At 44.9% G+C, this 14,864-nt stretch overlaps 1 protein-coding gene and 1 pseudogene across 5 annotated transcripts in view; one reads left to right on the top strand and one right to left on the bottom strand.

Annotated features, from left to right (window-relative positions):
* slc44a5a (solute carrier family 44 member 5a) overlaps window positions 1–14,864 on the top strand; it is a 151,484-nt gene that overhangs the window by 130,718 nt on the left and 5,902 nt on the right. For 2 of the 5 annotated variants that reach the window (XM_061838545.1, XM_061838546.1), the window contains one exon: window positions 13,544–14,070. The exons of 2 other annotated variants lie outside the window; for them this stretch is intronic. In XM_061838545.1, coding sequence (XP_061694529.1) covers window positions 13,544–13,641 — 98 coding nt within the window. In that variant the 3' untranslated portion in view covers window positions 13,642–14,070. Of the gene's footprint in view, window positions 1–13,543; window positions 14,071–14,864 lie in introns of those variants that run through there. One more of the 5 variants, XM_061838547.1, reaches the window with a different exon arrangement.
* Window positions 13,864–13,982, bottom strand: LOC133511597 (5S ribosomal RNA; annotated as a pseudogene).

The raw sequence follows: 14,864 nt of genomic DNA, 5'->3' as shown, positions 1-14,864 counted from the left end.
TCTCAAATTTCACATGAAAGGATTAATATTTGCAGGAAAGCTGGCTGCTAAAGAAAGAGGGCATCGGGAAGAATAAAAGCAAAGCAAAGTGAATTTATTTGTATAGCACATTTCATACACGAGATAACTCAATATGTGCTTTACATGATTAAAGGCATTTGAAAACAAAGAGATAACAAACAACAAGAAACATTTAAAACAGCATAAAAACAATAAAAATGAAAAATAAAACATTAAAAAAAGACAAAACCACATACAGTGTAAGTAATATGATCAAAAAGTGGATATATTCTACAAAGCATGAGAAAAAAGAAGAGTTTTCAACCTGGATTTAAAAACATTCACACTTGGAGCTTACCTCACCTCTGTTGGCAACTTATTCCATTTCTGTGCAGCGTAATAGCTAAATGCTGCTTCACCATGTTTGCTTTGAACTCTGTGCTCCACTATTTGACCTGAGTCAGTCGGTCTCAGAGCGCTACTTCTGTAAGCATTTCTTTCATGTATTCAGGACATAAATAATTCAGTGATTTATAGTCCAGGAGCAGAACTTGAAAATCTATTCTAAAGCTGACTGGAAGCCAGTACAGTAATAGGCAAACTCATTGAATTTGTCAGTTGTTACGAGTTCTGGATCTGTCTGATTCGGGGGGGTTGTAAGCTTGTCAACCACAGCAAATAGAGCACGAGTATTGTTGAGGTTCTTACTGATGATTTAAAAAAAATGTCGCTGTCTAGCTCTAACTAACTCTTGGTTAAAATTACAAAGACACTGTCTGTAGAGGTCCTAGTCAATTTGGGGTTTGGTTTATCTCCACTTGCGTTCCTCTTTCCTACACTCCTATTTAGATGTCTTGACCATCATTGTGCTCCTCCACGGTGTTCTAGGTCGCCTCAGGATGCTCTTAGTTTTAACAGGAGTGACAGCATTCATGGCATTTGTGATTTTCGAGGTGAAATTGTCCAAAAGTTCATCAACTGTCTCAGCATTCACAGTCTGTGGCACAGCCACAGTCTCCATAAACTTAGTGGCAGTACTCTCATTTATGTACTTTTTCCTAATAGTGATAGAGGTTGTCTGAACTTTTGGAAGAATCTGTAATTCAAAAAATACACAAAAATGGTCAGAAATAGCCATATCCTTAATGTCAATCGATGGGATTTCAACATCCTTAGAGATGACCAGGTCTAAGATGTGACCTTGAGTGTGAGTTGGACTCTTAATATGTTGAGAGAGGTCAAATGTGTCTAGTATTGCAGAAAGTTCTTTGGGTATTTTTTGCCATGTTATTGTCAACACGAATGTTAAAGTCCCCTGTTATGACAAAATAGCTGTACCCAATACAAATAACTAACAGCAGTTCTGAAAAATCCTCCATAAATTTTACATTTTATCTTGGAGGTCTATAAATGATTAAAATGATAAACTTTGGGTCACCCTTAACAAAAAAACACAGATATTCAAAAGAGCTAAAATCACCCAGTATAATTTCTTTACATTGAAATTATAATATAGAAATAACAGCAATACCGCCATCTTTTTCCCTGTACACTTGTTCATAAAATTAAAAGACCATAGGTTGTAATGATGTCATTGATCACATTGATTTGTTACCCAATGACCTGATATTAAAAAGAGCTAGTCTCGCAGAGATTGCTGGAGAGAATGGTTCAAGAGACACATATTTTATCCTCACTAAGTTGGAAGTTCTACTTTTTTAGTGCCATATCTTTTTTACCAACTTTCTGTCCCTTGTAACTACAGGGATGAAAAATGCCTGATCTCCATAGGGGTCTGAGTTATTCTGGAAAAGACCCAGTAAATATCAGTCAGATTTACAGATAGTCTTCATGGGTGGAGGAGGGGCCTCTCGCTTCTTCGTGGATTGTGGTTTCAGGCGAAGGGGGATGGGAGGAAGATCTTGGCATGGTATGATCTGGACTCCATTGTTGACAATCAGACATCAGACCCAACATTGCATTCAGGTTGGGAGAGGGAGATTGTATGGTTGTTGTAGTCATACAGGGGAGATTCTGAGGTGTGGATGGCTCCAATGGTGCAGGAAGAAGTGTGTGAGATTTAAAGTGCTAGCACATTCCGTCTATCATTTGCTCATCAGATTGTTTGGCCTTATCTCTTTCCCTCTTCCTCTGATTGTTTTGGAACAACTGGATCCTTTTGTCCTTGGTTTTTGTAAACATTGTCTATACAGGGCGGTGAATGACGCACACAGTGGAAAATGTTGGCATGTAGCGCTGGAGAAAAGGAGTCGGAGGCGGAGTGTCGGACATAGGAACAAAACTTGTTTTATTGGCAGACATCAAAACACTACTCGCATAACGGCGAGAACTCTGTGAATCCTCACTCCGGAAGAGCAACAACAAAAACAGTCCGTGCGGAACCCCGCACCCCAACTCGAGGTCCCGCGGGTGAATTATGTAAACACCACACAAGCCCCCCCAGAATTCACCCATAGTCAAAATCCTCGTGCCGTGGAGGAATGACGACCCGACCCGCGGATGTGCACTGTAGGGGCCGAGGGGGGCGGGGCCACACTGTCCATTGAGTCACGGGACAAGGGCCCAGGCAGGGTCGAGGGCACCCCGGCAGGCGCAGGGGCACAGGCAAAGGGGGACGACCCCGGCGCGGGGGGAGGGGCAACCCCAAAGGCTGGGCAATGTCCAGGTACGCAGGTTTGACCCTGTCCACGGAAACAGTCTCGGGTCTGCCGCCAATGTCCACAAGCAGGCTCTTATCCCCGTGCTCCAGGACCCTGAACGGCTTGTCGTATGGGGGACGCAGAGGTCCACGGTTGGCGTCATGATGAACAAACACAAAATCCGCAGTGCGCAGGTGACGGGGCAGCCGGGCAGCTGGGGTGCCATGTTGCGACGTGGGAACCGGCGCGAACCCTTTTTCGGCCTCCAGCAGGGAGGACCGTTGCCTGGCTCCAGACCAGGGCGCTGTGGTGTCCAGGATGAATTCGCTGGGGACCCGCAGTGGCTGGCCGTAGACGAGCTCGGCGGATGAGCACAACAGGTCCTCCTTGGGGGCGCACCTGAGGCCGAGCATGACCCACGGGAGCTTATCCAATCAGTTGCCATCCGTCAAGCCGGCACACAGGGCTGCTTTCATGGAGCGGTGGAACCGCTTGCAGAGACTGTTCGCCTGGGGGTGATAGGCGGTAGTGCAGTGCAGCTTGACCCCCAAACTCTCAGCGACTGCGTTCCAGAGTTCAGAGGTTAACTGAGGGCCATGGTCGGAGGAAAGGTTGCTCGGCATCCCGAAGCGCGCAACCCACGTGCCGATGAACGCCCGGGCCACGTCTGATGACGTTGTCGAGGAGAGGGGAACGGCTTCGGGTCAGCGGGTCGTCCTGTCCACCATGGTGAGCAAGTAGATGAAACCGTGCGAGGGAGGAAGCGGACCCACCAAGTCGACGTTGACGTGGTCCAACCTCCTCTCGGGGACAGCGAAGGGGTCCAAGGGGGCTTTTGTGTGGCGATGCACCTGAGCCCGGTGACAGACCATGCACGAGTCGACCCAGGCCTGCACATCTTTCTTAAGACCGTGCCACACGAACTTCTGGGCCACCAGCCTCACGGACGGTTTCCTTCCGGGGTGGGAGAGGTTGTGGACCGCCTCGAAAACAGCCCGCCGCCAGTTTGCAGGGACCAGCGGCCGAGGCTGGTCAGCCAAGAGGTCGCACAGCAACCTGACGCCCGAGTCACCAACCGCGACTTCCTCCAGGCGCAAACCCGTGTCAGAAGTCTTGACGGTTTGCACCCCGTGGTCCGAGGCCTGGTCTGCGCTCATGCAGGAGTAGTTGAGACCCAGATGCACAGTGCCGACGATCGCCCATTGATTTGCCGGCGATGTGTTGGATGTCCGTTGTGTACTCCGAGATGAACGACAGTTGGCGTTGCTGGGGGGCTTTTTGTAACTCCCGCCATGAAAATCTTTTCAGGAATTTGTTGTCGTGAAGAAGCAGGAAGTGACGTAAAGGACTCGTGGACTCGTTTGTTTCCATTAGTTTTACCTCCGGGAAGATAACTCGTTGTTGCTTCGTGTTAGCCAAAATGCCGGCTCATTGCATTGCTGGACATTGCTTGAGCACTCGGGAGAATGCAATTACCATTCATAAGTTTGAAAGAGACCCTGTTCGTTGTGAAAAATGGATTGCACGGGTGCAGAGGACAAGAGCTTTGTGGGTTCCAAATAACAGGTAGATGTGTATACAGCGTCTAAAAAGAAAATAGTTTGGGGCGGACCACGAAATCGGTCTGTCTCATAACGTAGCTAAAGATCTGTGTATGAAATGTGTTGATGTGCGCATACAGCTACTAAAAAAAGTAATAGTTTGGGGCGGACCACGTAATCGATCTCTTTGATAACGTAACAAAAGATCCGAGTATGAAATGTGTCGATGTGCGCGTCGCTCAGCCAACAATGTCTCACTCAGCCTCCGACATAGCTCGGCTCCACCCCCTCCTTTTCTACCACGGCGGGCCAAAACTCAGCTACACCGGCTGAGGCGCCGCTTTCGGTGGTCCCATCTTCCGCGAAGGCTGCGCGTTGGGCTTTGCGACGGGAGCGGCTCTGAAGAACCCAGCCGAGAATGCGTTACTCAGTCGCGTGCGAGCATGAAGCACGCGGCTCGACTGAACACAAAGCAGCACCACTCGGCTCCGTCATAAGCCACACCGGCCGGCGGCGATGAGCCGCGATGGCTCATCTCCGCCGCGGAAGTGGATCGGATGGGATGCAGTTTGGCCGTGATGGCATATGATCTGAATATGGCTCGAAACAATAGTGTAACGTTGCCCTGAGGGCTCGAAACAATAGTGTAATATTGCCCCGGCAACTTCACTTGATTGTGTGGTGTTGTCCTTTTCGAAAAAAGCTTCCATGTCAGAAGGGGCGTTGGAAAAATGCGAATATCTCTGTTGTTCGGCTTCCATAGTAGCAGGCACTGCGGGTTTTCAACGGCGGAAGTGACGATGACGTCAAGGACAGATGACGTGACTAATATGGCGACCACTTGGATGTCGAGGGACACTCAATTGCGCAACTTTGTGCATGGATGACGTGCTCTCCGCTCCCTTTTTTTTTTTCGTAAAGACATTGAAGTGAGTACTGTTGTATTTTTCATGACAATATCTATTTTAGAATGTTTATAGGGATGTCACCCCCACTTTAAGGTATATACAACACCCCATATTGACAGAAAAAAATAGTGAAAATTGTTTTGGATTTATTAAAAAAAAAAAAAAACTTCAGACCCTTTGCTGTGACACTCATATATTCAATGTGGGTGCTGTCCATTTCTTCTAATAATCCTTGAGATGGTTCTACACCTTCACTGGAGTCCAGCTGTGCTTGATTATATTGACTGGACTTAATTAGTAAGGCCCCACACTTGTTTATATAACACTTTTTAAAACACAGTGCATGTCGGAGCAAAAGAGAATCATGAGATCAAAGGAACTGACAAAAGAATTGTGGCAAGGCACAGATCTGGCCAAGATTACTAAAAGAATGTGCTGAACTTAATGTTCCGAAATGCACAGTGGTCTCTATAATCCCTAAACAGAAAATATTTGGGACGACTAGTACCCTTCCCAGTGCTGGTTGTCCAGCCAAACCAAGCAATCAGGAGACAAGAGCCATTGTGCGAGGGATAAAGTAGAACCCAAAAATGCAGCCCTCTACCACTCTGGACTTTATAAGAGAGTGGTCCAACAGAACCTTCTCCTCATTGCAAAAATGTCATGAGCGTGTCCTTCCTCATTCTGGGCGCATCTGCTCTGGTGAACAGACGTGCTCACCTGCTTCTTGTTGTGCTGATTACGGTCTAGATATATCGCCACGTATGCGGTCGGGTCCTTCATCAGATCTTCTTACTTTCATGTCATGTTCCCGCAAATCCATGGCCTTGTCCTTGATGCTCTGTGTACCAAACCCTGCCTTGTTGATGACCTTGCCTCTCCACCTCGTGATTCCAACATTGCTGCCTCGCCACTCTTCCGTCTGGAGCGTTTCTCAGGGGACTCTGGTAATATCAAGCCTTTTATCATGCAGTGCGAGCTTCACTTTGAGCTACAGGTGGCCACCTGTCCCTTGGACAGAGCCAAGATTGCTTTCGTCAATTCTCACCTGACGGGACACGTGGAAGCGTGGACGACCATAGAGTGGAGCCGCAATGCAGACACATGCCGGATGTGGACATCCTCCATAAAGTCCAGGGCGGAAGTGTTCCAACAAACATCCCACGAACACAAAGCGGCGAACTCATCTCACGCTGCGGCAAGGTCTCCAACTATGCCATTGAGTTACGCGTTCTTGCAGCCGAAAGCCAGTGAATCAACAGGGTGCTCCTACAAGCCTTTTTTCAAGGACTGACCCCTTCAGTTAAGGATCAGTTGATCCCGCTGGACTTGCCGACAAACCTGGGCTCCCTCATCGCTCTCCACTTTGAAAATTGACAAAATCATGGATCAGGAGTTGGACAATGGAGGAATATGCTCTCACGCATCACTACCCTCCTCAATGTGCATCTGCCTATGCAGAGGACCCATGCACCAGGGCCGCCTTTGCCTGTCACCCGAGGAACGTTTGCGCCGGCAGAGAGAGGGGCTGTGCTTCTCCTGCGGAGCACACAGTGACCTGCTGCCCGGTCAAACCAGCTGGTACCTCACTCCGAACCCTGACTACGGTGAGTCTCAACCTAATTCAAGACAGTCCTGACCAAGCACCTCCTCTACTCACCAATGTTCAGGACAGCCACAAATGGTGATGTCTTCCATTGACTCAGGTTCGGATGCCAATCTTTTAAATTCACATCTTGTCAAAAGCATGGGTCACAGTTTGGAGGACTGGGGTTCAAATCCTGGACCCACTATGTGGAGTTTGCATGTTCTCCCAATAACTGCGTGGGTTTTCTCCTGGCACTCCAGTTTCCTCCCACATCCTGAAAACATGCACTAATTGGAGACTAAATTGCCCATCGGCGTGATTGTGAGTGTGACTGTTGTCTCTCTCCATGTGTCCTTGACTGGGATAGGCTACAGCATTCACGACCCTTGTGAGGTTAAGCGGCTAAGAAAATGGATGGATGGATGGATATATAATTTAAAATTTTTATCTAATTTTATCATAACAAAAGAATAGACACCGATGGAAACAAGGCTTACCATCAGGGCCCATCCAAATGACGTTCTCGAAAGTTGCCCTTCACTGCCATCACACAGCATGTAAAGCGGGAGTAGACCACATTCCCAAAAACAAATCACCTCTTTCTTTGTGGGTGGTTTGGGTGTGTCAACAATAGCCTGCACTCAAGCTGGAGAAAATATTTTCCCTCGGGGAGTGAGAATATATCCTACAAACCTCCTCTTGAGACACATACTGTAGTTTTGATTAGGATGCCTTGTAGCCTTCTGATGTGTGGTGTTTTAACAAAGCAATCGTATTGGTCTCACACTGTTCTTTGGTGGGTGCAGCAATCAACAAATCATGAAGATATTGTAGCAAAACTGCGCCGTGTGTGAGTGTCAAAGGTTCAAGACTGCGGGTGAGTGTGGGGCTGCATCTCAGCCCCTGCCAAAATAATTTCCAAGTGTACTTTTTTCCCTCAAAAATGAAAGAACCAAAAATTTTAAAACTTTGGGAACTGTCACAGAAAAAAATTAATTAGAAATGTCAACACCTGAAAACAACTTTTTCACACAAGAAGCTCGAGTAGTTATTGCATCATTAACAGCTTGGAAATTTTGAACGAAACGCCATCGATTTGGCTAACTTTGATGTCTTAATGTTTTCCATCGGAAATATCAAAGTTTTAACTAGATAAATGGGCCTACATCCTACCATTATGCTGCAGGTTGTTTTGCCAAAGAAATGTGTAGGACTGAACAAACAACATCAAAGACATACAGCTGCGCTGGTGTCAGGGAGACAGACTGAGCGCAAAATTCATGGTAAAAAAAAAAAGGCCTGATATTCAGGGAATCATTCAGGTCTCTGTAAAAAAAAATCTCAAACTGTTAGTCTGGTCTGTCATAAACATGTGTCATACAATGCAATTTGCAGCTGGTCATGACATCAGAACCGGGAGAAATTAACTGAGTCGCAAATCTTGTCAAATAGGTGCTAATTGGACTGCCATCAGTTTCTTTTCACTTTCCTTTTTCATTTTAATCTTATCTAAATTACTTTGACTCTTATTATCTTATTATCTCAAAGTCTTCTAAATGCTTAATTAATTGCTCTTCTTCAAACTGCTTCTCTCCTCCTCCAACCTTTCTTTTAAATGTTATAACTGCCCAATACTTAAATTTCCCGTGACTGAGAAACCATAGGCAGTTACCCACTTCTCCACCCGCAGGATCGATTTTTCACGTTTTTCCCTTATAGGCGTCATGATCAGTTATGTGTACACTGAAAAATCCCTGTTTGCTCTTATCCCTTTTTTTTTTGCTTTGATGACTCATTTTGCTCTTTCCACTTCCTATTTTTCAGAAGCACTTCTCTTTATCACAATATACGAATGTCTTTGATATTGTCGGGGACTCGCACCCCTAATTGTCGGCTCTTGGGGACTCGAACCCCTCAGTTTTTGGGGACTTGAACCACTTCTGTTAAACTTGAGCCTGGGGACTCAAACCCCTAGATATCAGATCATGGGGACCTGATCCCGTCACTTTTGAACTTAAACCTGGGGACTCAAACCCCAGGTTGCTGGACTCGATCTGGAAACTTTGTTTTAAGGACTCAAATCAATAAGGGTTCAAGTCCTGGTCCCGCATTTGTGGAATTTGCATGTTCTCCGTGTGCATGTGTGTGTTTTCTCCAGGCACCCCATTTTTCTCCCACAAACCAAAAACACCCATGAGTTGGTGACTCTAAATTTCCCCAAGGTGTAATTGTGAGTGTGACTGTTGTCTGACTGTGTGCCCTGCGATTGACTGGCAACCAGTTCAGGGCTACCTGAAGATAGCTAAGATGGGCTTTAAAACTCTGGCAACCCTAGTGAGGATAATTGGCTCAGAAAATGGGTGGATGGATGGTTTTAAGCTGAACCACTGAGATGGTGGTTCGAATATTTAATCGCAGCAAAACGAGTAGCAGACTGATCAGCCATTTATGAAAAAAACACACACACACACACCACTCAGTGTTCGTCATCCATTGTGAAAGTAACATGTCACCGCACTTTAAGAAATGCCAACATTTGTCAGACACTCAGATGACAGTGACAGTGTCATGGGGATCCTCGGCCTGTGTATTATTGCCTGGTTGGTTCTGACGAATGGTGCCCTTGTGTCTGCCTGCCCTTAAAAAAAGTGTAATGAAAAAGCAACTACATGGGGTGGAACCAGGCTGTTTGGGGGTAGAACCGATATAATGAAAATTGACAAAAGTGTCTAGGCCTCTGGCAACAACAACAAACCATAATGCCAGATGGTTAATGTCGACTTTGGAACGGGTCCTGTCCTTAGTCACTACAGTATTAGGCAAAGGAGGCTGGGATGGTGAAGAATGAAGGGAGGCTTCGCTCAGCTATTGCTAAGTAAGCAAGTGCAGGTAGCCGTTGCTAGTGGTAAATTCCTCCTCAGCGTCCTCTCCTTTCTCCTCTTTCAATGTTAGGAAAATATGCTGTTGTTTTTCCCTTAATGAACGTTAGGCTGACATTAAGCCTAGATTCATTCTGATCCTTGATCCATAATGTGAGTAATCTTTCCATCTCTGCAACGATCGAAGAATGTTGCAGAGATGGAAACCCTTCATGTACGCTAAAATACGGGCTTTGTCCTTAATAATAATTGCCACGCTCGTCTGACTGAAGCCCAAGTCTTTATGTCCGTCATGTCCGTTGGTGTTAATCCTTTCTCCATTTTTTTTTCATGATATTAAGCTTCATTTCCATGGTATTGCTTTTCTTTTGACTGAACCAGCATTGCTAGAAAAAAGACAGCTTTCTTCTTTTGGGCCATAATGTGTAAAAGGGTGGGCGAAAAGTGCAAATAAACTCCCAGCGCACAAACTCAGATAAGCCACATGCATGAGCTTAACAGAAACGCTATGGTGCTGGGGCCATAATGGCGGACAAGACTCGGGTATCGGAATGTCGAAACATTTAGGTCGAGACCATCTTAAACCAAGAACATTGTGACCAGCTTGTGCCACCTGATTGGCTGGTACAAGTGTCAGTCCCAAGTGTCCAGTCATTCAGTCTGTGATTCTCAACCAGTGTGACAAGGCACATTAGTGTGCCATGAGCGCTCTTCAGTTGTGCAGTGGGAAATTCTCATGAAAAAATATTTATTTAAAATAAATAATGTACCTTGTTCATCTATTCATTCCAGTGGAGGTATAGTCTTCTTCTTCTTCTTCTTCTTTTCCTTTCGGCTTGTCCCGTTAGGGGTCGCCACAGCGTGTCATCTTTTGCCATCTTAGCCTATCTCCTGCATCTTCCTCTCTAACCCCAACTGCCCTCATGTCTTCCCTCACCACATCCATAAACCTTCTCTTTGGTCTTCCTCTCGCTCTTTTGCCTGGGAGCTCCATCCTCAGCATCCTTCTACCAATATACTCACTCTCTCGCCTCTGAACATGTCCAAACCATCGAAGTCTGCTCTCTCGAATCTTGTCTCCAAAACATCCAGCTTTGGCTGTCCCTCGAATGAGCTCATTTCTAATCCTATCCAACCTGGTCACTCCGAGCGAGAACCTCAACATCTTCATTTCTGCCACCTCCAGTTCACCTTCCTGTTGTTTCTTCAGTGCCACCGTCTCTAATCCGTACATCATGGCCGGCCTCACCACTGTTTTGTAAACTTTGCCCTTCATCCTAGCAGACACTCTTCTGTCACATAACACACCAGACACCTTTCGCCAGCTGTTCCAACCTGCTTGGACCCGTTTCTTCACTTTCCAGTGGAGGTATAGTGATCTACACACAAAAAAAAAAAGGTATTCTATTAGATGCCTGGAACAATCAAAATCAAAAGCCTTACATTGTTGTTATGTTCAGTGGTTTGAGTTCAAGGAGTTGATGGCTCTGGGGAAAAAGCTGTGTTTTGTGGGACCTGTTCCGCCTGCCAGAGAAGAACAGGTTAAACAGGTGATGACCAGGATGTGAAGAGTCCTTTCCAATATTAATAGGTCTACAGTGATAGCGGGAGTTGCCAATGTCCTCTAGGGAGGGCAATGAGCAGCCAGTGATCTTCTTGGCGCTGTTGACCACTCTTTGGAGAGCTTCCCTGTCCCTTACTGTGTATCCAGCATACCACACTGTGATGCAGTAAGTGAAGATGCTGTCCACGGTGGTTCTGTAGAAGGCCTGCAGCAGCTTAGCTTTGAAGTTGTTCTTCCTGAGCACTCTCAGGAAGTGGAGTCGCTGCTGGGCTTTTTTCAACACACCAATACATACAGTAATTCATTTATCCACTTCTTTATATTTTTGTTTGTGGGTGTGCTACGAGATATTTAAGTTGTAAAATATGTGCATTGGCACCGTAAAGATTGGAAATCACTGCATAAGTCATGTTCAGCGAACATTCAATCACTGAATTGACATGCAAGGAAAAAAAAAACTCAAATGACTGGACCCACAACAGTATAAACCAAACCCAACAATCAAACAGAAATCAAAGTATTAATATATGAAGCAAACAAAATATTAAAATTGGAATTCAACCATTCAACTGAAGACAATGCCAACATATTTTTTTCTCAGCTTGCACAAACACAAGTACATGTACAACATTTGACAGTTGCGACAGATAACAATATCGAACTTTATTACGACTACCACTGTTGCTTTTGATTGTCCTTAAAGTGTCACTGACATAAAAAATCACATTTCAAAATAGGTATTGTTATCAAAACTACAATTATTATTATTATATTATATATTATTCACTTTGATGATAAGACCAGTCACAAAAAATTAACTGGGAGCGTTTTATAAAAGTGCAAAGTTGCGTAAGTCTGACTCGACACAATCCACATCCCCGTGGCGACCATATTTGTCCGTGATGTCATGTGCAGGCATCACACTGGATCCCTGGCATTGATAACATGCTTTGCCGAAAGCATTAGCAGATGAACGAGAGCGAATTCTGAATTTTTCTGATGCCCCTTCAGAGAATGAAGCTCTTTTTAAGGAAGAAAACATCTCAGAAGCGAGTGAAGCAACCCGAGCCATTTTACCATATTATTTAGAGCCGTATTTAGACTCCACTACAGACACAGACGAGTGGGCAGACAGGGAGTAGGGAAGCAATGAAATATTCTAAGTGACTGGCCCATAATTCTTTGATTTCCTAACCCTTTTACAAGTCTTGTGTATGTAGCGTACTCAGGATATATCATGGATGTCATCGAAATTAATCTAGAGCTGTGTGTTATGTGTCTTAGTGTTATTTTAGTTATTCATTCTTCTCTGCTTTCCTTTCTTACATACTTGATGACTTACGTACTTTATTAAAGGAGAGGGCCACTCATTGAAAATAACAATATATCAGGTAGGTCATGTCATTGGTACTCTAACTTTAAAATAAAGATTTTCATCAGATATCACTTAAGGTTGTTTATATCGGCAATTTTGAATGTTCCCGGTCGCTAACATTTTGGCGAGTCACATGACCTAAGTGCGCGGATGTGACGTGTCATGTGCTCAATCTGAGGCTCGGTTACGTTCCTACACAGTTATTGTCAGTGTTGATTTCTCGGATTTATCTCATCTGATGAAGAAATAGAAGTATCAGTTGATCGGGAAGACAGAGGAATATGTCCATACAGATTTGAACCTGTGGCTATCAATAATGTTGAATATTCGGATGGTTCTTCGGACTGGAATGACGTGGAGTCTGACTACTTGGAGGCCTATGCGCAGGACGTAGGTGCGTAGACAAAGGCCCCCGTAGCTCCCTCACGGCCGGCTGCCGCCACGGAGCTCAGTCACTCACGGCCAGCTGTGGCTATACCAATGACATGACATATCTGATACATAGTTTTTTTCAATGAGTGGCCTTCCCCTTTAAGTTATTGTGATATGGATCTTTTGTTACTTTCTGTGAGAAGAACTCTATTACATCGTCGGACGCGGATCTCTAGAATGTTCCTATAAGGACGAGGATAGCTGTTGACGGAGCTTTTTATTAATACTGCTGCTTTCGGGCAAGTAGACCGACACTGCACTGCCTTCCGTCTTCAGTCTCATTTCGGGAACATTCGCTGGAAATAACATTTGCCTATTTGGAACATTTGTTTGACAACGGTGAATTTGATACAATTGATACATGGCAACATTCTGATGTGCTGTGAACAAACGGATGATTCCATTACGGCTGATTGTGGTTAACTACATACTAAATTTCATGTTTTAAGTGTGAGTTGCCCTTTAAAGGCTGTTGTACTATGTACTAACCTGTTTTTTCCATTTCCTCTTTGCCTCCTTTTAAATGGGTTTCCTTCATTGTTTATATGTACATCTTGTCTCCCTTCTCCCCGCTTTCATTTTAATGAACCACTTAGGTGACGACTTGGAGAGAAATGACGGTAGCTCAGAAAAACCTTACCTCGTGTCACTAGAATTGCACAGGATTCTGGGAAAATCCTCCCGGTCATGTTGAATCCAGACATTACCTCTCCCTCAAAGACTTTGAGAAAAAGACAGGCTTTTGGATGTCATCTCAGCGCATTACAATGAGACTTCTTCTTCTTCTTTTCCTTTCGGCTTGTCCCGTTAGGGGTCACCAGAGCGTGTCATCTCAGATGAACGCATATTTGTTTGGCACAGTTTTATGCCAGATTCCCTTCCTGATGCAACCCCTCTGCATTTAGCCAGGGAGAGAAGCTTACAGCACCTGCTATTCCCAGACGGTCTCCCATCCAAGTACTGACCAGGGCCACATCCACTTAGCTTCCGAGATCTGACGAGATCGGGCATTCTCAGGGTAGCATGGCCGTAAGCGTATCGCAATGAGACTGATTGGGCAAATCATACAGGAAATAAATGGTAAATTTCACACACACACACACACACACACACACACACACACCACACCACACACACACACACACACACACACACACACACACAAAAAGCTGCTATTCTTTTGAGTCTGAGACACTGAAATGTCAGTTTTATGACAAAATACATTTGATCATCTTTTAAACTGGCTTTAATCTATTCCAAAATCTGGAACAATACAATTTAATTTACAATTTTTTTCACTGTAAAAAAGCCACAATGATTTTGATCTCTGTTTACTTAGCCATGAAATCATTACAGTGCATATGTGCTTCTATGACATGTTGTGTTCAGAAGTATGTTGTGGACTTTGGCTTCTTGGACTATACTGTAAAACACTTTGAAACAGCCTCTGTAACATTTTTAACTATAGTGAATAAATATAATTAATAAAGTGATTACAATGGAAAGAAAGCATGCTTGTTCATGTCAACATTCTACATCCCTCGATCTTCTGTACCTTGGTGTTCTTCTGATGGTAAATGCTGTTGTACAACTCTTTGGAACATTGGCCTCACAGTTCTGACAACTGGGGTTCAAATCCTGTGGAGTTTGCATGTTCTCCTCATGCCTGCGTCTCCAGGCATTCCCACATCCCAAAGACATGCATTAATTGGAAACCCTAAATTGCCCCTAGGTAAGATTGTGAGTGTGACTCTTGTCTGTCTCGGTGTGCCATGCGATTGGGTGGCGGCCAGTTCAGGATGTACCTTGCATCCTGCCCGATTATAGCTGGGATAGGCTCCAGCACTCCCGTGAAGATAAGCGGCTCAAAAATAGATGGATGGATGGATGGATGCAAACTTTCCAATGATTCAGGAT

The sequence above is a fragment of the Syngnathoides biaculeatus genome, chromosome 13 (genome assembly GCF_019802595.1).
Source record: "Syngnathoides biaculeatus isolate LvHL_M chromosome 13, ASM1980259v1, whole genome shotgun sequence".
Lineage (NCBI taxonomy): Eukaryota > Metazoa > Chordata > Actinopteri > Syngnathiformes > Syngnathidae > Syngnathoides > Syngnathoides biaculeatus.
The sequence above is the reverse complement of the archived record's forward strand: the minus strand, read 5'-3'. Positions and strand labels throughout refer to the sequence as shown.